We start from the raw sequence: 26,339 nt of genomic DNA on the forward strand, positions 1-26,339 counted from the left end.
GGAAGAGGAACCATGGAATTTGAGAGCCAGCCTCAAGTCAAGATGAAAAGACCTCTCCTTGGGTACTTAATGCTGACTGAGAAGATCATGATTTACGGTGGCCCAGGGGTGGTAGAACTTTGTACTCTGTAGCTTGCCTCTTAAGGATGATTGAGTTAAGGATGATTGGAAACTAATCTCCAATCAAGAAGAAAGAAGACTCTTAAGACAATTTGACCTAGGGGTGGAGAACTTTGACTTTTTTACTTTGTGTCCCTTAAAGAGGCTTGCTCCTTAAGGATGACTGAGTTAAGGACTTACTGAATGATATCTTTTGTTTAAAACTATGTGACCTCTTTAGTGATAAGTTGTTATGTTATAACACTGTGAATGCTGTACTTTGGTTTCTGTGAGTGTTTTGCTTTAAGTTACTGCTGAATAAATAAAAAGTTCACTATACTGTGTGATCAGAACCTTGAAGCTGTTCACAGCAGCAGTCCTCTGGAAAGCTGCTCATGCTTGGCTTTACACAGGCCCCATAGCCTCTTCCTTTACACACACTGTCTCTCAAAGGATACCTTAAACAAAGTAGTCACTGGATGAGACCAGGAAGAAGTGGATGGAGCTGATAGGCCTTTTGGAATACCTCTGCAACCAATCACAGAGAATGTAGTTGGCTGATCAGAACCCCATTATCTATAAAATGCCTTTCAGACTAGAACAATAAATAAAGAATCCAAACAACCAATCTTAGAGAGAGATGTTGAACAAACCATAGAAGAATTCCCAGGAGGAGAAAAGCCTTCTGGTCCAAATCAACTTACAGATGAATTCTACCCAATAGTTAAAGGTCAAATAATCTCCACCGTGTTTCCCCGATAATAAGACCTATCCTGAAAATAGGCCCTTCCCTTACTGTGTAAGATTCCTCTAAAATAAGCCCTCCCCCGAAAATAAGCCCTATTGAGATTGCTACTGTAGTGAGGGTGATCCCCTGTGCTACACGCTACATTATGGTACCCTCTGTATGCACCATCCCCCCCCACCCCGTGAAACACACGCCGTGCTCCGAGCTGCATCCAATCAGAGCTGCAGCAGTGAGCGATCATCCTGTTCTTCCCCAGTGATTTGCTTATTGAATAAAGGTACATTTTTTTGTTCACATTTACCTGTTTATTAAAATTGCTGTCAATGTTCATTAAAATAAGCCCTCCCCTGAAAATAAGCCCTCTGGTGTTTTTCTGTCAAAAAAAATTATAATAAGACAGTGTCTTATTATCGGGGAAACACGGTATAATATATGAACTATTCTCAAAAATAAGAAAGCATTTGCCAAACTCCTTCTTACAGACAAACATGATTCTGACATTAAAATGAGGGGGGAGTAAAATAGAAAAGGAACATAATTATAACAATGTATACAAAATAAAAATCTAAAATAAATAATTCATGTTTTTATTTTTAAAACACATCTACTTAAAGTCATAAAAATAGAAAAAAAAAACCCTTTTCCTTTCATATAGAATCAAGGAAATTTGTCTACAACCAAAAACTAACATTATTTATTGCAAAAAAGCATTTTTGCAAGTGGAAACATTACCAGCAAGAATATTTTCTTTGTTTCTTAAAAATTTTATTAATGCCTTTTTACATAGAAGTCATATTTGGATATACCCACCACTCCCTGAAACTGAACTTTCCTTGTACTAAATTAAAACCATTAAGTAAAAGACAAGCTATGTGAGGGCCATGTCTAACAATACATGGAACATTCTGCCTCAAAATCCCCTGCTTCTATGCCAAGAGCATAATAATAGTAATAATTTTACAGTTTACAAAAGTTTACAAAGCACTTTGTAAATATCTCATTTTATCTTCACAACAACCTTATTTTACACACGAGGAAACTGAGGAAGACAAAGGTCAAGTAATTTGTCCAGAATCATACAGCTAGTAAGTGTTTGAGACCAATTTGAACTCAAGCCTTCTGGACTCCAGGCCCAACATTTTATTCACTGTGTTGTCTTCCAAGTGCAGGGAAATATATTTCTTTACTTTTTCTATCTCTCTGTCTTTCTCCCTCTGTCTCTCTCTCTCTCTCTCTGTGTCTCTCTGTCTCTGTCTCTCCTCTTCTCTTCCCCCCATCCCCAAGGCCCATTATTTCAAATAAAATTTTAATGCAGACTGCAATTTTATTAGATTTTTTTTTGGCTGCCATAGAACACTGACTCATACAAAGCTTTCAGCCTACTGCCCTCCAGCTACTTTTCAGACAAACTGCTATCTTGCTACTTTCTCATCTTATACTTGTAAAGCTGATTTAAAAAAAAAAAAACCAGATCTGAGGTTTTGCTTTTATACCTCTTAAATTTCAACTTACGAAACCAAAAACATGAATCTTACAGAAGAAAGAGCTATCATGTTGAAGCAGTGCTGCACAGTAGTCAAGGTTAACAAATGGGCTGGTATTTGGTTGGTCTTTGAACTAATTATTAAAATTGCTCATTTGTTGAGGTTAGTAAATGGATGTGTCAGCCATTATCTGTATATGCTCATTTACTGATTCTAAACAAATGTGAAACAAAAATTCTAAACAAATTTAAATATTACATTTAAATGTAATATATTTAAAGTGAACACTGATATTCCTTTTGAATTCCAAGATAATGTCAGAGATAGGTTCTGTTATGGGAATTGAAGATGGTTGGGGAGTTGAAAATTTATGATGGGAAAATCTTTTAGATAATAAAAAAACTTGTTATAGTCTAGATATTTCATTTAATACTCAAAGATAATTATATTTGTTGGGAATTGTAATCTCTGCCTCTAGCTGTTCATTCTTACCTTACAATACTTCCAAAGCATTTCCGATTTCTTGCACTGTCAAATACCATCCTTCCTGCTCATTGGACATTAAGAAAAGTTCCTGCACTCAGAAATCTGAGTCTTTATTCAAAACTCTCAATAACTTTTTGCTTTCTCTTCGATAGTCCAGCAAGGCCAAGTTGGTGGACACTCTTACCTGGAAACAAAATCAGGAAACCCAAGGTATAGGACGCTACGGAGACAAAGTTAATAAGTGGAGACCAGAAATTAGCATTAAAGTCTAATACAGTCCAATGGAAAGCATACTGGATTTGTGTCAATAGAAGTCTAGTACAGAAGGTATATGATCCTGACTCTGTAAAGAACTTCCTGTGATAATATGCAAGTTACTTAAACCCTACTCTAAACATGTTTCTTCATTTACAAAATGACAGAGTTGGCCAATATCATCTCTAAGGTTTCTTCTAGCTTCAATCATAATGGTGGAACTAATGTTATAGATGTTGTCATACAATTAGAAGTTGTAAGCCACACAAACAAGAAAGTGTATCATGGGAGGCAGCTAGGTGGTGCAGTGAATAGAGCACCGGACCTGGAGTCAGGAGGACCTGGGTTTGGATCCAGCCTCAGACACTTAACACAAAAACTAGACGTGTGACCCTGAGCAAGTCACTTAACCCCAATTGCCCTCCAAAAAGCAAAAAAAAAAAAAAAGGGTACCATGCATTAGGTTGTGGGCAGGATTAAGATTTAGACAGGCCAAAGAAATTGGTGCCTAGTTCCAAATTTACACATATTATATTTAAGGTAAATCCCAACTTTTCTGTTTATTTCATGAAAAAATATGTTTCTGGTGAAATTATATGTCAACAAGTCATGGAATGTCATATTTTCTAAAGAATTGAAAGTATGTATCACCCAGCAAGGAAAAAAGAAGTGCATAATAGAAATTAATAGGTTGTGACATAATACCAATGAAAAATTACACAAAGCTAGATATAAAAATATCATCACAGAGCTATGACTGAAAAGGAAATTGTTCACATAGCAAAACTAAGAGGTCTACCAAATATCTGACCAATTAAATTGCAAGAGGATACTTCATAGAATTAGGCAAAAATAATAACAAAATTCATGTGAGAGAATAAAAGATCAAGAAAACAAAGGAAAAATGGGGCGGGGGGAACAAAGGAAATAATTTTCCCAAAGCTCAAACTATATTAAAAAGATATAATTATAAAATATGGTATTATATAAAAATAGAAATCATCATGCCTCTTCATAAGTCTCTCCTAGTAAGGCATGCTTTTTGTCTTTATTTATGTTTTTTTAGAATCCAAGAGCTAGCCAAGATCAAAAGATACAGATGAGGAATAAAAAAGATTAAAGTAATATTCATTTATCATCAGTATTCAGCAAGCTATTATTCAAACTCACGCATAAAATCCAATATATGTGATAAGCAGAGAGATGGTTTTATTGGGCAATTTTATTCAACTGCAACAATAGTATTCAATTCTATAAGAATGATCATAGCATGGTACTTTATTGAGTCTTACATAAAGAAAAATGAAGATGCCTTGTATTTTCTGGGAGTTTAAGAATAGGGAATAGATGTCTGATATTATTGTTATGAAGAACTCCCAAGTAAGAGAGAATTCTTCCCTCTATTAATGTAAATTGTCACCTTCTCTGAAACTGATAATGAAAGATTTGGCCATAGTTCCAAATGGTAAACATGTCCTGGGTCATAGAGGGCAGGGATGAGAGAGAGGGGGAAGAGAACAATCCGTTATTAAGTGCCTATTATGTGCCGGATACTGGACTGGGCATTCTACAAATATTATCTCATTTGATCCTCTCAAACCTAGGAAGTAGATGGTATTATTACCCCCATTTTATAGTTGAAGAAATGAAGGCAAGCAGAGGTTAAGTGACCTGCCCAGGTTCATACAGTTAGTAAGTATCTGAGGTTAGATATGAATTCAGATCTTCCTGATTCTAGACCCAGCACTCTATCCAGTGTAACACTGAGCTTCTTCTCTCTATAGTCACAGCTAATATTTATCAGAGTTATAGCTTGATCCTATGGCTTCTAACTCAGTTACCAATACCCTATACCACATTGACTCTCTCTAGAAGTTTACTATTTAAAGTAGGTATTACTAAATAAAAAACAACAGATAAACCCATCTTGTATTTTAGACTAGATGCATTTAAGCATGCATAAGGCAAACCCCATGTAGCTTTAGAAAAAAAAATTGGAAAAAAGTTTACCATATTTATGATTTATGGGAAGGTCATATAATTTATAGTTAGGCCTTAGTGAAAAAGATGAGGTGAAGAGTAAATGAAGAAAGGAAAAGAAATAGAAAAAATAAAATCAGGTAGGAAGAATGACAGCTAAAATACCCAGAAAGATTGGGAGTGGGGAGAGGCTATAAGCCACCACATCAATCCCACCTGACAAGAAGTGATTCCGTCACAGGCTATGACAGTGAAGAGATTGCTGCAGTTACAGCTGGGAGGGGACTTTAGGGATCCTTCAGTCCAATTATCCCATTCCATTTTATAGTTGAAGAAACTGAGACCAAAAGGGAATGTGACTTGCTCATGGTTACATAGGTAGTAACCGGCTCATTTCCCTACATCATGCAAACTAATAAAGTACAGTAGCACTATGTATTAATATAAATTTTTAATAAAATCCTCACTTTCTCACAGTTTAACATCTTTTAAATTTTATCTAATTTCCTTTAAACCCTAGTGAGCCTCTGTTTACATGTATGATTAAGCTGTTGGTTTTTTTCCCCAATATTAATAACGCATAGGGCTATTCAAGCTGGTTAATTCCATCCTAGACACTATTTCTGTATTTAGTGTGACTGCTGTAAGAAAAATGGTAGTGCCTAATTCATACATATGCTTAAGGTACAACTCTGTAATAAAATAAGATAAGGCATATAAATCACTTTATAAACTATAAAGCACTCAATAACAATAGCTCATATTTATGTGGTATTGTAAAGTTTGCAAAATGACTTACATACTTTATCTCATTTGATCCTCACAACATTACTATGGGTTGATATTATTATTATCTTTATTTTACAGGTGAGGAAACTGAGGCTATGAGGTTAGGTGACTTGCCCAAGGTCACAAAACTAGTAAGTGTCTGAGGTAGGATGTGAACCCAAGTCTTCCTGATTACAAGTCCAACCTTCTAGCTACTATATATACCATGTTGCCCCTCATATGAAAATATGTACTTTAAAAAAAATTTAATGACTAGAACACATATCGATTAAATCCTGATGTCTACCAGGACTCTGCTATAATAAAACTTTGACCAGAATTCTCTAAAACTTGTAATTTTATATGGCTAAGTTTTCTAGATAGCTTAAGGTTAATCATTTTAAAAATTAGAGCATTTTAATTTAATCTTTATTGGATAAAAACCTTTCCAAATACTTTTAACATCACTATGTTAAGGTAGAGGTGACAGTTGACTATTTTCTACCTCTAGCTTTATCCCCTCACACACACTATAGAGGTATCTTTTAACTTTAAGAGTCATGGAAAGGTAGTGTTTGAAAAAAAGAGTAAAAGACTTAGAACAGCCTCTGTGGAAGGTAAGATAAACATTAAATTAAGGAGGAATAAAAGGATTATTTCCTGTTGTAGTGGCCCAATTGAGATTAGATAAGATTTTATAAATCTTGTCAGTGACTATGAGAAAAAAAAATTAAAAGGGAGATGAGAACCAGACAGAAAAAAAAAAAAAACTAGATCTAGAGAGTCAAAAAGAAGACAGTAGGTTGCACAAACTTCAGTTCCCTGGAGGAAAACACATAGGTATATGTGGTTTCACTTCAGTGAAAGGATGCGGTAGCTGAGCAGTGAGGAATACCTACCTGGATGATATGGGTACCTGCAGCAACACAATTTCACAGCAAGGATGAAACAACAAAGATGTTGCTAGACCAAACTGCCAAAGCAAAGAGCTCTTAGACTAAGCAGGGGTGTCCTTGGATCATGATGAGTTCCTGGACAAGCAAACGCAAGACTTGAAGCAGAAGCTGAAGAGTAGCAAGAGACAGAGCCACATATTGTGAGTTATGTGGACTGTGCAGGTCTAAGGAAAGGAATATCTCTCTAGAAACTCTGAGAGTTTATGAATTTCAGGGACAGGCTCAACCCCAGGGTAATACTATATACATTTAGATGACTGTGTGAGTTCCTAGAAGAGATGGGGCTCATTAAAGAGAGTTGTCTTAACCTAGATGTTAAATCAAATGAGAAGAGGGGAGTAAATCAAGCTTGTTTTAAATTTATTGGCTTTTTTAACCTAAGAAATAAGGGTCTTTTTCCTTTTCTTAAAAGAACTAAACATTTGCCAAATTCTAATGTTCTCAGGTAAAACCCTGGGTTGGGACATACACCAAGGAGACTCAAGAATGAATTCACTCCATATAAATCCAAGACCCGAATTCTTATAGTTCTAGACCAAAGTTTTCACAGGCAAAAAAGATCTATACAAATCAGAAGAAGGAAATTAGTGTGGGGTAGAGTAGGTAGGGCACAACATTTCCCACCTACAGTGCTGTTCCCATGCCCCCATTCCTTCTGTTCTTATTTCCTTTTCCCCAGGAAAACTATAGGGATTTCACACAGAACATATCTATGTTCACTTATGGAGATTTAGTAATAGGGCAAGGATTTGAACCTGAGTCTTGTGACTCCAAATCTAACTCATTTTCTACTATAGCTTGCTTCTTTTGCTAAGTCACAAGACATGAACACAAGGATCTACCAAATCTTTCACAATGACAGGACACATGCCCAAAGCATAATTTCAGTCTCCCCATTAAAAGAACAATGACATCAGATTGTTTAAGTGGGCCCCAGAGCACTAACTAAGCTATTTCCTGAGCACAAGACTGAGCAAGGATTCACAAGATTTTTCTGATTTTAAAAGGATCTATTCATATAAAAGATGGACACTGGAAAGCAGCATCCAACAAGTCCCCCAAATATTATTACAGAGATGATTATAACTATTGCCTTCCATTAAAGGGGATTTTTTCTAAGATGGAGAATGACCTATATTATTTGCAAAAATATTATGTTCTACCCATACATAGGGACACTTTGCTGCAGATTTGGATACTCTCTAGCTAATTCCATAAAATGTGACTATATATGATATAGATAATTGATAGATAGGTGATATTTGATCCTCCCTCACTCTATATATTTAATATATAGATATATAGACCTAATATAGATCTATCTGCTTATCTATTTTGCCCTACTTTTCCCCAAATATTAAAAAAAATGAGCGGAAGGTGTACTATGTATTAAATTGAGTTCCCATGTAGGATCCATGGAAAGACATGAATCACAATGGTACAGGATAAGAAGATGTGGCTGAGTTTCAATCTGTACTGGTTGAAAAAGAGCCCACATTAGAGAGTTGATGGATTTACTAAAGTGTAATAAGCAATAGATAAATCCCAACTCTATCCTCAGTTGACTTCTCCATTTGACTTTTAAAGTACTTGACAACCTGGTCCCACCAACTGGCAACCTACCTTTCCAGTCTTTATTTTACAGTACTCTCTTTTCCATGTGCCACAGTCCAATCAAACTGACCTTCCTGTTTCTCACATGACACTCTGTCTCCTATTTGTACTTCTGTACTAGCTGTCTCTCATGCCTGGAATGAACTCCCTCCCCCTCACTACCTCTTAGAATCCCTTTTTTCCTCAACCCTCAGCTCAAGCAACATCTTTTACATAAAGTTTCTCCTCACCCACCTCTCCCTCCAGCAGGAGTGGCCTTCCCCCTCCATAATATTTTATTTAGTGAATGTGTATATATGTATACACACATATACACACATTTGCGTGTATGTATATAAAATACATATCCTATAGATTTATTTTGTTAAGTACATATATATGCATATGTGTGTATATACACATACAATTATCTCTCACAATAGAGAATAAGTTCTTTGAGGGAAGCAACTTTCATTTTCGCCTTTGAATTTCCAGCACCTAGCATGCACTGTGCTTAGCACACTGTAGGTACTCAATTGATTGCTACTACTGCCTTCAGAAAAGACACCTGTGTGGAGAGTCTTTAGAATGAAGAACTGGGCATCTCTATTTACTTCAGGTCCAGTTTTGCCCAATCTTTGTAACCAGCATTCACAGTGAAAAAGTCAAATGACAGGTGTGAAGAGGGGAAAAACCCTAGTAATGTTTCACCTTTGATTATTTCCAATATAAAGAATGCACTAGTCAAGTCTAGTGTTTCAAGAACAGAGACATAGTTATTCATTCAGCTGATCTAAGGGATGTGTTGGTAGTACAAAAGTGGTTGAATGGTAATATTCACTCACATAAAAATGGTAAAAGGCCACATGTTTTCTGCTCCTCTGCCACCCACTGGGTCACCATCTTTAACTCAGGGAAATGAAGTAATATATATATATATATATATATATATATATAACATCTAAATGTTCCCAGGAAGTTAGTTCTATCCAGATGGCCCATGGCTATTAAGGTCTATGTTGGTTTATATGGAGGTAGACAAAGGGAAGAAGAGGTTTTTTTTTTTTTAATAAATGTACCAATCTTGAGTAGATCAGAAAAAGTTAAATACTGGGATTGGTACAATTCATTTGGAGTCAGGGTTTGTGCTCACAGTGATTCAAGTGATTCAAGAGTTACTTACCTTAGTTATTTTCCCCTTCTTCTTTGAGGGAAAGAGGACTGTATTAATTAGTCCACATCTGGTAGTGATGACAATTTTGGCCACTGGCTATTGTATAAAGAAAGAATGGATTTAATTCCATTCTTGGTATTGCTACTTACCTATAATATGAAAGATTCCTCCAGAAGGGAAGGAATCTGATTGTTTCTGGCAGCTTTAATCCCTTCTTTTTGCTGTTAATGAGGGCTTTTGATAATCTTTGTCACACTGCTTCAATAAAATACCTAGAAATTATTTCCACAGGAAATATATTTTCACTGACCGTAAACTCAACCTAGTTAATACCTAACATCAGAAGAGGCTTCAGAGAATGGGCTGGTATACTATGGAGAAATAAATGGATAATATGCCTCTCCATATCTTCTGGGGATTTGTACTATGAAATATTTGAAATACAGCTTCCTCTGGGGTTAAGTGGGAGGAGAAAAGAAGTGAAAGGCAAGGATAGCCATAGACAGTGACAGTTGACCTTTCCCAGCTCCATCAAATAGAAGAAGTCACCCAAGATATAAGAATCTAGATGTAGATGTAGTACCTTGGAGATCCTCTGTTCAATTGCCTCATTTTACAGAGGAGGAAACTAAAGCAAGGGAAGGAAAGTGTCTTGGTACAACTCAGACTAGAACTAAGGTCTTCTGAACACAAGTCCAATGTTCTTCCCCATAATAGTACTTCCATATCCTAGCCCCCAACTCCATTACCTAACTGGCTACTGGTTTGAGGCAGAGGAAGAGGGATCCTCCATCTGAGGTCAAACTAGAAAAGAAGAATCGTAGTAAGTATATACATGGAGAATTCCTTCTTCTATCCTTTTTTGAGAAGTTTCTTTCCAGAAATTATTCCTGAACTTCTGAACAAAAGGATTCTGGCTCAAAGAGAAATTGTTTCACTTGTTTCATTCCCTTCTTTTCTTTCTCCCCTTCTTGTCTCTAAAAAATCAGAAGCAAAGAGCCTATAAAGTAATTCCTATGATTTCAGTGACTGATTTGTTACAAACCTACTATTGTAGACCCACACCATTTCTCAGGGTAATGATGAATGAATGACTCAGAAAATAGCTCATAGAATACGCAAGATAAAAATAAACCAATGAAAGGACATCTCAGTAGATCCATCTGTTAGGGTCACACAACTATAAAATGGATGATATAGAATTTGAATTCCAGTCCACCACTGTTTACTTTCCCTTTATGATATAAACTGGTAGCAAAAATGGAGAGAACAGAAAAGGGAACTACTACATTAACAAATAAATATTGATTTAATACATATTGTGTAAAAAGCACGGTGCTAGAATAAAGTGGCCTAGCAATTCTGAAACTATGAGTAACCTGGAAACAGCACCTCTCCAGAGGCCAACTAGCTGAATTCCCTACATCTAGAAAGATCTGAACCTAATCAACTGCTGGTTGATCTCTGTAAGTCTATTTAATTCTTCAATATCAACGGGGAATAACACTTTATACCTTCCCTGGGCAGTCAGTTTAGGGTAGGAGAATAGTTTTACCAAATAACATTAATATCTTACAAAACAAACTTGGAAAACAATTACTATGGAGTATTTCTTTAATAAATGTGGTCCAGGTTTTTAAATTTGCAGGAAACTGGAAATTTTCCAAATAGTATAAATCATAAAGTCAGCAAAAGCATATAACACTTTGGATTGCTTTTTAATAAGTGAACATTTGCATCATTAAGTGGCACAGTGGATTAGGAAAATCTGAGTTCAAATCTGACCTCAGACACATACTAACTGTGATTCTGGGCAAGTCTTTTAACCTTTGTCTGCTTGTTTCCTTGTCAATAAAATGGGGATAAAAGAAGCAAATACCTCTCAGGGTTGTTATGATGATCAAATGAGATAATATTTGGGAAATGTTTTACAAACCTGAAAGCTCGATATAAATACTAGCTATTACTATCACAAAAATTAGAATGATTTTCCCAGTTTATGAGGCACATAGAGCCAAGACAGCAACAGATTAGAATATGAAACATAATTTAGACATAGCCATTGGCCATGTGTCACAGAGGGAAGTCTGAAAGAGAAAACACTAAAGATACAACCTAAGATAGGGATGGTAAATGTTTTATCACATTAGCCTAATTAGACATTAACAGATAAGAATGACTGATATGAGCACTACAGAAGTGACACTTTTTATATAAAGCTTTATTTGGTTCTCACAGTACTTACAGCATTAGCAGAGAAGACTTGAAAGGGCCTAAGTGTAACTGTCTCTTCAAATGGTGTCACCCATACTAATTATGGCCAAAATCCAACACATAATCCAAGTCAGTCATGTAAAAGGTCATGGTGTGGAATCAGTAACCACAGTAACCCACATTAGGAAAAACAAGTTGTATTTCTATGCCCACCAGAACCAAGAAAATAACAATGGAAAAAATAACCTGAGTTAGACTATGCCAACTTGGTTATAGCATCATATAGCAGGGTCATAAATTAACACGGTAAACATGATTGAGGACTTAAAAATATTTTTTAAAAAATCAACAAGTAAGAGAGGTGGTATAATATAGGCAAAAAGCTGACCTCAGTTGGGAAGAGCTGGATTCTCTGCCATATACTATATGTGTGACTATAGACAAGTAATTTAACCTGAACATTGAAGTGTCCCCAGACAACTCTCTAAGACTTAGTGGTAGAGAAGATTCCCATTTGCACTGTTAGAAAAAGTGCTTCACTGAGGGCTCCTTATACCAATGAAATCATAGTTCTAATAAAAAAAATATATATACAGTCAATAAGGGTATAAGATTTTGGGCTCCCCAACTAAACACAAAAAATTATTCCATGGAATATATATGTATGTATATACATATATTTATGTGTATAATACACACATGTATATACAGGTGTGTGTGTGTGTGTATAAGTTTCATGCTGATTCTAGTGTCAAGATATCAATTATCCCATGAACAAAAGCAAAACCAACAGGTTGCCATCCCTCTCTACCTATCTCTTCTCCAAGTGTTCCTGAGGCCAGGGATGGTAGACAGATCCAAAAAGCAAAGAAAAAGGTATATGAAAACAACAGCTTCTGGAGTCAACTTTCTCAGGTTGACCCATCCCTCACCCCTATCCCCAACCCCCCAACCAAGTCTCAGGCCCAAAGACAAGCCACGTGGCTAACTGATCAGGAGATACTTTTGATCTCACTACTAGCCAGACTTTGAATGAAGAATGGGGCTTTTCTGAGAAGCACAGGAGCAGATTTAGGACATCTCAAATTAGGACTAACCTGGAGGCGGCTGGTTCTGGGGCAACGCAGCAGCCTTCCCTTGCCCTGGCCCCTTTTCCAAACGCTCCCCGGGCGCGAAGCAAGGCAGGCCTGCTCGGAGGGAGGCCAGCCCGGCTCCTTCAGTCTCTGTAACCCTGGTAGAAGGCTGCAGCACGGAAGGGTCAGCCAAGAGGAGGCTGGAGTTGGTGCCTGGCTTCCTGCTGGGGCTGTCACAGAGCGCAGCTTCCCTCTCACTTGGCTGGGGAGGGAGCCGGAGGATACGGTGATGCAGCTGGGGGCTGGGAAGCCTTGAAGATAAAAGAGATGGAACAGGTGACATTTGTCTAGGCATGCTGGATGGTGGGGATGAATTATTAAACAGAGTGGTGACAGGTGCCGGCGATGGTGGGGAAGGCCTCTTCTCTTTTGCCCTCGGCAAGGGAGAGCCAGGGTCCACTTTGTGGGACCCACTTGAAGACAAGGGTTGGTGGCTACTTGGGGGCAGCCCCACTTTCTTTCCGATCCTGGTCTCCGGGAGGGGGTAAACAGTTTTTCTGGTGTCAGGGAAACCCAGTCGTTTCCACTCATTGACTTCATCTAGACTCTCACTCTGCATAACCTTCAGGAGGGCTTTGTTCACGGCTCCCACCAGACTGGAAGATTCATTGGGAAGGGGAGCTTGTTCTCTGGCCAGTGGCCGGGCCCTGTCCCCTTGTGGCCTCTTCCCCTTCCTCTTGGCTGGCTGAGCTGGGACCTCCTCTCCAGGGAGTGTGAGCAGATCTGCTTTGGGAAAACACTCAGACTGAATGGCAGAGGGAAAGGGAGTCCCCTCCCCTTTGTCTTGGCCATGGAGAGAAGTGTTCCTTTCCTCAGAATCAGGGAAGGTTTTAACAACTCTCTGCACCTGAGCAGACAGATCCTGGACTTTGGTCACAACTCTGGTGACCGGTCTCTTCCTTCGAATCTTCTTGGTCGGTTTCTCCCCCCACCTCTCTGCTTCTAGGACCTTCTCAGAGTTTTCCCCCCTCTCCGATAAATCAGCTTGCTGATTGTCTGCCCTCTGGGGCCTGCCCTGTAGTACCTGAATACCGTGTACAGCGGACCTTGGGGAATCCCCCACGAAGCCACAGCCCAAAGGCTGCATCTCCCCTCCCCGTGTAGCATTTTCATAGCCAGACACAGAGGCCCGAAGGTCTGACTCTAACTCTAATGTCCTGGGGATTTCTGGAGAATAGCTTTCCCTCCTCTGTTGTGGGGAGGAAAAATTCCTGTTCAGGGGCAAGTTTCCCCTGTCCTCCAGATGGCGATTAGGCCTTGCCCAGGAGTGAGAAGGGCAGCTGCCTGAAGTAACCCTGTCCCTCCCTGACCCAGAAGATGATTCTTGGCCCCCTTGTTCTTTCCTTCTCAGTCTCTTCTGCAGGAGTTCCTCAAAGCTTTCCCTTCGCTTGCCAAACCTCTTGTTCTTTTTGTTCTTCAGAGTTGTCTTCTTGTCCAAAGAGCCTGCCGGTGGCTCCCCCTGCAAGCCCCCAGAATTCTGGAAATAGTCATCCTCAAATTCCAGGCCCCCAGACAGCTCAGGAAGCTTCCCCTCCTGGTTCCCCATCTTAATCCCCAGGATATGGTGTGAGCTCAGCAGATTGGCCAGCAGCCGCTCCTTTTCCGCAGTGAGCTTGTAGAGCTCAATGAGGATGTCTTTTGTAGTGGTTTGTTTGAAAAAAATGTCCCCCGGATTCTCATATGGTTGCTGCATGAGGCTGATGGTATCTGACCCCTCCCTGACTTGATAGCAGTTATGAAACCCTTTATTGGATTTGTCTAGAGTTACAGCGCCCTTATATGAAAATCCTCTGACTTTCCCCTTTGGAAGATAGAAGCTGATGTAGCAGAGTTCAGTAATGGGTTTGTGCAATTGAAGGGTGGAATGAGTGCCTTCCATTATGCTCACCTAATTATTCATGCATCAGAGTGGTCTGTCTGTGGTTGAGATTCTCAGGCTCTATTGGTGGGCCATGTGATGGTGGAAATGCACAGACGGCAGCTGACAGTCCTCTCCAGTAATAAGGGTGCCTGTTAGAAGAAACGAGGGCGAGAAAAGTAGCTTGTCTAACAGAGTTTGTACAAATCAGACACAGAACTCTAACAAAGCAAAATGATCATAGTATCTAGGGCTAAGAGAGACCTTGGGAATCACCTCAAACAACCTCTTCATCTTACAAATGTGTTAATTAAGGCTCAGTATTCAAACCACCACCACCCAAAGTAGTAGGTGATTGTAGACTTACCTTCTGACCTATCCATGACTAGCCCCATCTTTTCTCTAGGATGGAAGTTTGAATATTGCTATATATAGGACCTTAGGATTTTTTTTAAGGAAAAAAAGGGATGTGTGGTGCTAGGTGCTAGAGCACAATAGGACTTAAATTCTAATCCTACCTCAGAGACTTTAATTATATAACCCTGGGCAAGCCACTTAACCTTTCTCAGTCTCAGTTTTCTCATCTGTAAAATGGGGATAACCCCTTAGGGGGTTGTTGTGCAGATCAAATGAGGTAACATACACAAAGCACTTTGCAAACCTTATGGAGGCAGCTGAGTGGCAAAGTGGACAGAGTGTTAGACACAAAGACAGAAGACCAGAGTTCAGATCTTGCCTCAAGACAACTGCTAGCTGTGACCCTAGATAAATTAGCTTTTCTTTGGCTTCAGTTTCCCTAAATATAAAATTAAATAGGAACAATAATAGCACAAATTATTGAGAAGATCAAAAGAGATAATGATAAGAATGATAATATTCATGGAGCACTAGCTGGTGGTGCAGTGAAGAGAGTGCTAGGCTTGAAGTCAGAAAGAGCTGAGTTCAAATCTGGCATACTTACTAGTTTCATGGCCCTGTGCAAGTCACTTAACCTCTGTTTGCCTCAGTTTTCTCAAGTATAAAATGAAGATAATATATCTTTTACTTTGAAGCTTTTACCTGAAGAGTTGTTGTAAGGATCAAATGAGAAAATAGTTGTAAAAAGCACTTGGCACAGTGCCTAGCACTGACCTGTCACTATATACTTAATCCCTTCCCTTATTTTGTTATAATTGTTGTTGAGTCGTATCTGATTATGTGTGATACCATGGACTTCATCCATGGTATTTTATTGGCAAAGACACTGGAGTGATTTGCCATTTCCATCTCCAGAGTATACCCATTTTACAGATGAGGAACTGAGGCAAATAGGGGTTAAGTGACTTGCTTATAGAGCTAGTATCTGAGGCTGAATTTGCACTCAGATCTATCCATCTCACCACCTGGCTACCCTACCTTGTAGTGCTATAAAAGTTCCCTCTCCTTACAGCATTATATAAATGCTAACTAGTGTTATTATTGACCATGCCAGAAATTCAGTGGGACTAAATGCAAGGTTCCTATGTCTTTTATGCCTTGGTGCCTCAGCTCCCTTCATCAGATAGATGGGTATCCCAAAAATCTTAGCGCAGTTTTTAGGTTATTAAAGTTGTAGATGGTTATCAAATAACACATATTCCTTCTCAGAGATTTTGAGGTAAAGGAGAATAAGTGTTTAAGATTTTGGAGTAGGGGTGGGGGGAAGATAAGCATTGCAAAGTATCACTGTGTTTGGTATTACATTACAAGGATGAATCAAATCCTTTCTTCTCTAAACTGCAGCTTCTGTAGTTTGAAAGCTGTTTATTTATTTATTCCATTAAAATACTGCCTTGATACTTTGGCACGACATCAGCAATGACATTGGCTCTGCCAGTGAGTTATACAGAGAAAAGCTTCCAGTGAAGGCCCAGAGACAGGCAGTATGTCTAAGACAAGGCTAACTGCATTTAGGGAGGCTCATCATTAAAACATCAGTCACCAGGTAATGGTATTTTTGATCACACCAATTCATGAAGACAGTTTACTAGGGTGTATAGAGATTGTGATTTCCACTGGTGGAGGAAAAACACATACAGGCCTGCCAAAAACCAAAATAAAACCAAACAACTTTCAGGGCCTCAATTTCTGATGAGCCAGCTAATCGGTTAACTCCAAAATGTTTCTAATCTGGCTAACTTCTTTCTGTTTCTTCAACACCAACTGAAGCTCCATATATTTTTATTTGTTATAGGCAGGTCTTTTTACTCCAGGGGCTCCCTACTACTTCCAGAATCAAATATAAAAATCCTCTGTCCGGCTTTTAAATTCCTTCAAAATCTGGCCCTTCCTGCCTTTCCTATCTTCCTATACCTTCCTACCCCCAAGCCCCTCACATATTCTGTAATCCAGTAACACTGTCCTTCTTGTTAGTCCTCCAACAGGACACTCCAACACCAGATGGCATTTTCACTGGCTGTTCACCATGTCTGCAACATCTCTCCCTCTTTATCTCTAGCTCCTGACTCCTTCCAAGTCTCAGCTAAAATTCCACCTTCTGCAAGATTTTTTCCATACTTCTTAATCCGGATGTCTCCCTTTTAAGATTATTTCCATTTTATCTTGTATTTATCTTGGTTGTAAATAGATGCTTGCATGTTGTCTCTCCCATTAGACTGTGAGCAGAGATTTGTTTTTGTTTTTGTTTTTTATCTTTCTCTGCATCCCAAGAGAGTAACATAGTACCTGGGACATAAAGTTATGCTGACAACTTTTATTGGGGGGAGTAGAAGGTATTAGAGGGTTATGGAGAGATGTAGGGAAGGTAGTGATAGTGATTTCTTTTTTTTTAATTTATGGAATAAAATAAACAATCCTATGACATAGTATAATAAAAAGATGATTGCATATGAAACTGCAAATCTATCATGTTCAACTTAAATAAAGGTCAATAGTAATTTCAAACCAGAAAAAAAGAAGATAATATCATTGAAACACCTAAAAATACACAGAAGATAATTGAAGGAAGTTCACAAAGGGATAGGGATGAGCAGGGTAATGTTGGAATCAATGGATCTATCCAAAATATACTTTAAAAAAATAAGCCATATATAAAATACTGATTTACAATGTCATATACAATCCTCTTCTTCCATTCTTTGTATTGTTAAGCAATTGTTAATATTTGTTGGTGTGTCAAGTTAATAATAAAAAATAAATATAAAATAATACTAAAAATAAATAAATTAATAATAGAAATAATATAAAAGAACAAAGAAACATCATAGTAAAGACATTAAAATCCAAGCCATTTTACAAGGTTAAGGCAGAGGTGAGGCAAAGAGTGTTGGATCTGAGGTTACAGGAACTTGACTGGCCTCGCAGTTCTGCCATTCATTACCTATGATCTTAGATATCTGATCTTCAGTGTCCTCATCTTTAAAATGAGGTGACTAGGCTAGATAACCTATAAGATCTCTTCCAGCTCTAAATCTATAATCCTGTAACAGTCCCTTGTGATCTGAAGGGTATCAGGAAGGTCCAGACTACCTTGGTTCCTGAAATTCCACCACTAGCAATTTATTTCTTTGGATTAAGTGATTTCCAGGTCCAATAAAATGAAACCACTCCTTGGAAGAGGCAATGCATTAAGACCAATTATAAGCTATTATTAAATTATCATGAGTTACCTTTTAAACTGATGGCAAATATTTACTTCTCATACTTCTATGCAGTCAATAAGGTGCTTATTTACAACAACCTATAAGGCAGGTAGTACAATTATAATTATTTCCATTTGATAAATAAGTTTAAACCCAGGAAAATTAAGTTTGTCCAAAGTCATATAGCTTATGTGTCAGACCTAGGACTCAAACCCATGTCTCCTGACTCCAAATCCAGTGATCTTTCAACTGAGCAAGGAATGGGACATACAACATTAGTGAGTGAATAACAAACAGCTGTGGGATAGTGCCTTTGAAACACCCAAAAATGCATAGAAGATAATTGAAGGAAGTTCACTAGGGGTGAAATCTATGCATGACACACATTTAAGCTTAATCTGCATTATTAATGTTTTCTTCATCATTTTCTAAAGTCTAGGCAATGAAGAAAACAATAAATCAAGACCTGGTTTGTAGAATTTGCCAATTTCTGAAGTGTAAATGCAAATTTAACAATGAGCTGGTTCCAGAACACAATCCCTATACACCACAAATAAAATTTTATTAGAGAAGGAATGAAAAGCAATAATTAATGGAGAAGTCTTGGAGGTTGAGGCAGGGAGTTAATCATCTAAGAAGTAGCACAAAGGACCTTGGTACCTGTAGAAGAGGTCATAAAAATGAAACAAGAGGACATTAAAGATAAACCTTACCTACATCATAATTTTTCCTAAGCAGAATCTACTTAAACAGGGACACATTTATAAAACCCTGCTTGGCCCTTTCCAAGGATCAGTACCTGCACAGATTCCTAAAAACAGTTGCAAAAGTACCTCTGATACAATATAAAATTAGATTTTCTTTTCTATTTTGATTTTTCCTGCACTGAACAAACAACAGAATAACACTACATATCCAACCCTTCACCAATCACAATTATGAATGAGTTTAAGCTATAAATATAGGATGAGTTAAGAAGGAAGGAAGATTTGAAATTTCAATTCAGAAGGAGAAAAGTAAATAACTTTATTCTGGGGTGTCTTGTGGGGAATGCAGTTTTCTTAGCTGTTCTCTTTGTTTTGTCTACCTTTTTTCCACAGGGGCAACTTTCCTCTCCTAAATCCTCTTGTTTTTCCAGCTTTCCTGGGTCTTGAGTAATTAGGACCAGAGAAATGTTCCATAAACAATGCCAAGGACCTCTACAAAGTTCCTCTTGTGGGCTGAAATGGGAACATGAAGGTGCCTTCCTTTTAAAAATCTTCTACAATGGTTCTAATACCCTAATTAATTCTTCAAAGGCAAGAGGCATTAGTCTTAGTCCAGTGCCTTCTACTGATTAACTTTATTTCTCTAAGAATCACTGAATAATTTTATTAGGTAAAAAATGGGGTGGGAGTGAGGGGGTCAAAAAGTCAAAAAAGATCTAAGTTTGAATCCTGCTTCTCTAACTTGCTGGATGTATGACTGTGGGAGAAATCATTTAACCTAACCTCTCTGGGCCTCAGTTTCTTCATCCATAAAATAGGAATAATAATACTTTAGTACCTAACCCATAGATTTGCTTGTGAGACTCAAAGAACAATGTGGGAAGAGAATGCATTTTTCAGTCACGTCTCACTCTTCATGACCCCATTTGGGGTTTTGTTGGCAAAGATACTGGAGTGATTTGCCATTTCCTTCTCCAGCTCATTTTACATATAAGAAACTGAGGCAAACAGGGTTAAGTGATATGCCCAAGGTCCCACAGCTAGGAAGTGTCTGAGGTTGGATTTGAACTCAGAAAGGTAAATCTTCCTGACTTCAAGCCTGGCACTTTATCCACGGAATCACCTAGCTGCCCAGTAAATTATTATGCCCAATTACTATTACTTCCCCATAAAGACCCAAGACTAGACCTTGAATCAGAAGATCTGGGCTTCAGTTCAGGCTCTGTGACTGTGTGACAAGTCGCTTCATCTCACTGGGCAAGACGATATTCCAAGATCCTTCTAAGCCTGACAGTCTATGACGGGGGGGTATGGCAAGATACATTAGAAGAAATGATGCCAGCTTAGGAGTCAGAGGACCAAGGTTCAAATCCTGGCTCTGTGACTTTTGACAAGTCACTTAGCTTTTCTGGGTCTCTTAGTTCCTTCATGAAAGCACTGTACTAGGTGGCCTCTGAGGGCCCTTCCAGGTTTAAGTCAGTGATCCCATGACCTCAAGATTTTACTTCTTCTCCTTTGTATACTTTACTCCCCAAAAGAAGGTTCACAGTATCACAGAAAGTTTAAGCTAGAAAGCATTTTGGAAACCAATCCAACCCCTTCCTACCATACATGAGGTAAACTAAGGCTTAGAAAAATAAAGTGACTTCACTTCTTGTCACCTTAACCCACTCATTTTATACTTTTTTTTGCTACTAGCTGAACTAGTAAAGGTAAGATCATATACTTACTCAGTGCCAAGTCAGGATCTTGTGATAAGGTCACACACTGCATTGTGGGACTTGTACATAGCTATTAATTAGCTGTTGTTTTTATTATATGTGCTGCTGAAGTGAGCACTTAAATAACTGTCATACTTCATGCCCCCAAATGGATAACATTTAGGAACGTGTCAACTGATTGCACTCCAAAATCTTCACAGGTTATGAGAGCAGGATGGGATGGTTCTCTGTCACTATTAAGGGTTACATATTTTCTTTCCAGTCTTTACATCCTCAGTTCTATAAATGGGCAAAGTGTAATAATGAGGATTAGGTCTATTAGTCATGGCTAGAGAACTACTACTTTTAGGACTTAAGAGTTTAGGATAGTGCCTTATGAAGACAAAGTCACAGTGCATGAAATGAAGCTACTTTGGAAAAACAGGCTACCCCATATTGTCAGCTCCCCAATCCAGTTGACTGAGCATCACGCACTGGTTGAACTCAATTTGTGGTAGTAGATATAATATTATGGAAAGAAACCTTCCCACAGAAGTAAGGAAGGATTTCCCTCTTAAACATAAATGATTCAACTAAAAAAAAAGTACATCTGTCCTCTTCTGCTAGTGATCAAGATCTGGATTCCAATACTGACCCTGCCATTTACCAGCCATGTGATCTAAGATTAGCCACAGCCTCTCTAAGCCTCAGTTTCATTATATGCAAAATGGAAATAACAATACTGTACTATGCAATTGTTGTAAGAATCAAATAGATGAATTGATGCAGAGCTCTGTAACTATTAGGCTATATGGTGAGGGGGAGCCTGGAGGCAGCTCATACCGGCTTAAGAAAATTGATTGTTAAATTTTCATTGTGAGTATTTAAACCTCAGAAACTGGCAAATGCTGCAAATCAGGGCTTGATTAATAATAATATTAATAATGGTTAACATTTACTTACTATGTGCCAGGTACTATACTAAGCACTTTGCAATTATTGTCTCAGACTCACAATACCCATGGAAGGCAGGTGCTGTTACTATCTTCATTTTATTTTTACATATGAGGGAACTAAGGCAAACACAGGTTAAGTGATTTTCCAAGGGTCACATACCTAGTAAGCATCCGAGGTCAGATTTGATTGTTTTGTTGATTGTATGGACATAATGCACTGATGAAGGAAATGTTAATAATGAAGATAAAATTAAAAAGAATGTCTTGAGTACTTTTTTTGTGGGGGAGGGAAGAAGAGGAGAGCAAGTTATTAGGCATTTACCAGCATGCCAATAGCCATATAGAATGGTAAACTGCTCTGCTATTAGAAATCCAGTAATGCTACTCAACTTAGAATCTTAGAGTTGGAAAGTCCCTCAAAGGTGAACACTTCCCTCACTACTCCTGAACAAGAATCTTGAACAAATGGCCATCTGGGAGAATTCCTTTGCTCCCAAAGTAGCCCATTCCATTTTGGGGGTATTTTCATTGTGATTCCCAACCAAGATAATAAATTCTACTTTGCACTATTTAATCTGTTAGAAATTTTTCCTTCTGTTGATCCAAAAGCTGCCTTTCTGAAACTTCCACACCACGTTGTTCATCTTGCCATTTTGTTTCAGACAGAACCTTTCTTCTGTGACAACCCTTTGAATTCATAAAGACATTGAACCTGTGACTTCCTTCTTCCAAGTTACCATCCCAAATTTTGTCTCCCTGTCTTGGCATGGTTCTGAGCCTCCTTGCCATTCTGGATGTCGTGGGAGGGTTTATAATTTACCCAAGGTGACAGAAAGACAATATTAGTACTCAAAGTAGAACCTAGATTTCTTGATTTCAAGTCCATAACTCTATGACGGTATGGAATAGTCAAAAAAGCATTGATTCTGGAGTCAGAGGACCTAAATCCAAATCCCGTTTCCATCATATGCTACCTGTGTGACATGGGAAATAATTTGACCTCTCTGGGCCTCAGTTTCATCCTCTATACAAATGAGGAGACTTTGTTGTTGTTATTCAGTCGTTTCAGTCACATCCAACTCTTCTTGACCTCATTTTATTGGATTTTCTTGGCAAAGATACTGGAGTGATTTTACATTTCCTTCTCCAAATTGTTTTACAGATGAAGAAAAGGTAAGCAGGGTTAAGTGACTTGTCCAGGGTCATACAACCAGTAAGTGTCTGAAGCTGGATTTGAACTCAGGTCCTCCTGACTCTGAATAGATAGCCTTAAAGTTTCCTTCCAGCACTAAGTCCATGACTGATCTTATGATTCATTCATGCTGTATACTTAAGTCCTTGTCTCTTTCCTCCCTAACAGTAACTGAAGATAGCCTTGGTAATCTGTAATATTATTTGTTGCTATCTCTAACTTCTTTGTTACTTCCTCTCCTAAAATTCAGGAGAAATGAACTCCTGGGGGCCAAGATGGTGGAGTAAAAGCAGGGACTTGCTTGAACCCACCCGAAAACCCCACAAATATCTGTAAAAAATGACTCTAAACAAATTCTAGAGCTGCAGAACCCATAAAATGACAGAGTGAAGCACATCTCTAGCCCAAGAAAACTTGGAAGGCCAACAGAGAGAATATATTGAACCCGGCTGTGAGTGGAGCACAGTCCGACATGGGCTGCACAGATGGGACCTGAGGAGGCCTCAGTGAACTGAATCACTGGCAGCTGTGGTGATTTACAGACTTCTCAACCCACAAATGCTGAGAACATCATGGAAGGTCAGTGGAGGACCTCTGTGGGACCTGGATGAAAGAGAAGCCCTTGGTCTGGGAAGGTCATGGTGGTAGTAGCAGCAGCAGCAGCAGCAGTGGCTGCTTCCAATGCTCTGGGCGCACAGATAGTGAGGAATCCAGCTGCTGACAAAAAAACCCAGAAACCTGGGGCAGTACACCCATCCCCACTGGAAGCAAAGTCCTGCCTTGACAGGGCGTTAGAAAGTCAAGTATTTGGCTGGGAAGATGAGTACACAGCATAAAAAGAGTCAGACTATAGAATCTTACTTTGGTGACAAAGATCAAAACGTACAACCAGAAGAAGAAAACAAAGTCAAAGCTCCTACATCAAAAGCCTCCAAGAAACGAACTCCTGGGGGCCAATGATACCATCTTATGTATGCTTTTATTTGGAAGATGTCTCCTATCTGTGGGCTCCACAAACAGGACAATCTATGAGTACTCTTTTCTGTATTAGGAGATGAAAAGCCCACAAATTAGGGACCAAACTAGGTGTAAATAATGAGATCAGCCAACACAAGCTACACAGTTAAAGCATTGCTTGCCTTAGCAACAGTTTCAGAGGTTGGCAGGACATGCAGCCAATGTTAGGAAAAAAATATATTGCAGGAAGATGAAAGCTTGAATCAGAATTCTGACATGAATAGCCTGCTAGAAGACTTTGGAAGACCAAATTCTAATTGCCAATTAGAACTGAGACTCATGACATGTTCTGAGTTCCTTATGGCATTGTAAGAAGATAGGAATAGCATAACACCCTTTTCTAGGTATTTTTATTTCAACAAGGCCTTCTAAGGAGAAGCCATTATTACACATTCTAAATGAAGGGCCAAAAGAAAAAGTGCACCAGATGATGGAAGTGAATTTGAACCAATTCATAACCCCATTCACATGAAACCAGACAACGTAATGCAATGTAGTATACACAATATTTAATCATCTGAGTTTTGTCTCATTTTTGCCTACATTTAAAAACAATGAGAGAATCTCTGAGGGAGGCTGGGAAGGAAAATAAGAGTGTTTGTTTTGTGGTCCTGAAACAGGTTTTTAGAATTATCTATGTATGCATCTAAGCATCTAGGATACAAATGATTTAAGTTGGGTTAACCCAGAAAGTCATGTTCAAACTACTTTTCTTTAAGTCTGCCTCCCTCCCTCCCCCTATCTCAAGCTTTGAAATACCCACACTATGGTGGCATTCCTTCCACCATCACTAATGAATATGTATTGAATTCCCACTGGTACATGGCAGTGTACCCAATGCTTTAATCCAAGTCCACAGCTTTCCCCCAAACAGTTCTCTAAACCAAAGAAAAGGCAATGAGGATTTGCTCAGCAGTCCAGCATCTCTGCCAGATTTTGAGCTTGGCCAAACACAACACTTGTGTCATCAATTTTCAAATCCCTCATGAACTGAGGAAGAAAACTAAGTCATAAGTTTCCAACCTGCTAACTCGGAATAATATCTGGTCACATCTCCTAGATGGCCAAGAAATCTTACAAAGCTCTCCCTCACAAAAGCAAAATAGCTATCTCTGCCCTAAGCAAATGGTCTCCAACCTTCTGCCAGGGCCCTGCTGGAAGACACATAGAAAAAAAAGATGCTTATAAACCAGGACTAACCTCTCTCTCTGACAACCCATTAGAAAGTCAGAGTTCTTAACTGAGTCACCACACATATTTTCTGCATGGAAGACTAAAAAGGAGAAAGAAATCACAGTCTTAAGAGAAAAAAGAAAAACACAAAGAAAAGCAATTCAGAGGACAAAAATACACAGTGGCTACAATTCTGTGCTGAGCTTGTCCAACTAATTCAAGCCGCATTGCCTCACCATATTTTTACTGCAATCCAACAGCTCTGTGGGAGCCACACACTAAATTATACATCTTAATTTGGTCCTTCTCTAGTTCTGTTTAGCTTCAAAGTACATTATTTTTTTCTGTAGTCTCCATGCCTTCCACTCTTTTCCCTTCCACTAGAAAATCCCAGGCTAACACTTTCTCACAAAACTACAACGCTATCATAACTCTCTTCCTCAATTCTTTTTCCAGGGAGCTAGTAGCCTCTCATTCTACTCAAACTGGAAAATGTCTGCCAGAGTTTTATCATTACAGAAAATATTTTTAGATGATATTTTGTACTCATATGATCTATTCCTCAAGAAATCTATCTTACAATCTCAAGAACTGGAAGGGACCTGAGAGGTTATGGAATCCAACAGTGTTCTCCCCTACCATATCCTTTATCAGTGGGCATCCAATCTCAACTTAAAAGTCTTCGGTGATGGGGTACTTGCTGCCCCTGAAATTAGCTCATACTACTTTGGACCAGCTCTAATTCTTAAGAAGTGGTTTTAAATATGTATTTTTTTATAAATAATATATAACATATTAACTATACATATATTTATATTTCATGCTGGACTATGCCTTTCTTTAATTTTGTATTCTCTACTCCCACCACCAAACTGCAATTCATATTGTATTTACATTAGCCTAGAATAATATACAAGGACTAGCTATAGGTATTATGTCTAGTGACAACAGCTTTCTTAAATGATTTTGGCTGGAAAACAAAGGCCTAGTTCAAATAGTTCTCTACTCAGTAATTGACAATGTCATGCCCTCTAAACACTAAATCTAAGAAATTTTAGCTTAAGCCATGACATCCATTTATTTCTTGTGTAGGATGGTACAAGAATAGGAATTATAAACTGATGTGTTCACTCTTTTATTTCCCCACAACTTCCCCCAGTGAACCATTCCTTTTTCTTTATGGCAGAAAATAAATTGAGAAAACTGCTTTCTCACAGAGTTTTTCC

The 26,339-nt window shown here is 38.4% G+C and overlaps 1 protein-coding gene across 1 annotated transcript in view; it reads right to left on the reverse strand.

The window, feature by feature from the left end:
• The window catches only part of FMN1 (formin 1), a 493,911-nt gene extending 479,001 nt beyond the window's left edge, over window positions 1-14,910 (reverse strand). The window contains exon 1 of the mRNA XM_069097659.1: window positions 12,855-14,910. Within this exon, the coding sequence (XP_068953760.1) occupies window positions 12,855-14,769 (1,915 nt within the window). The 5' untranslated portion in view covers window positions 14,770-14,910. The remainder of the gene's footprint in view (window positions 1-12,854) is intronic.
• Window positions 14,911-26,339: the final 11,429 nt, after the last annotated feature.

Source organism: Petaurus breviceps, unplaced genomic scaffold (assembly GCF_028583685.1).
Source record: "Petaurus breviceps papuanus isolate PSGF00001 unplaced genomic scaffold, PetGlider_PUasm1.0 37, whole genome shotgun sequence".
NCBI classification, from domain to species: domain Eukaryota; kingdom Metazoa; phylum Chordata; class Mammalia; order Diprotodontia; family Petauridae; genus Petaurus; species Petaurus breviceps.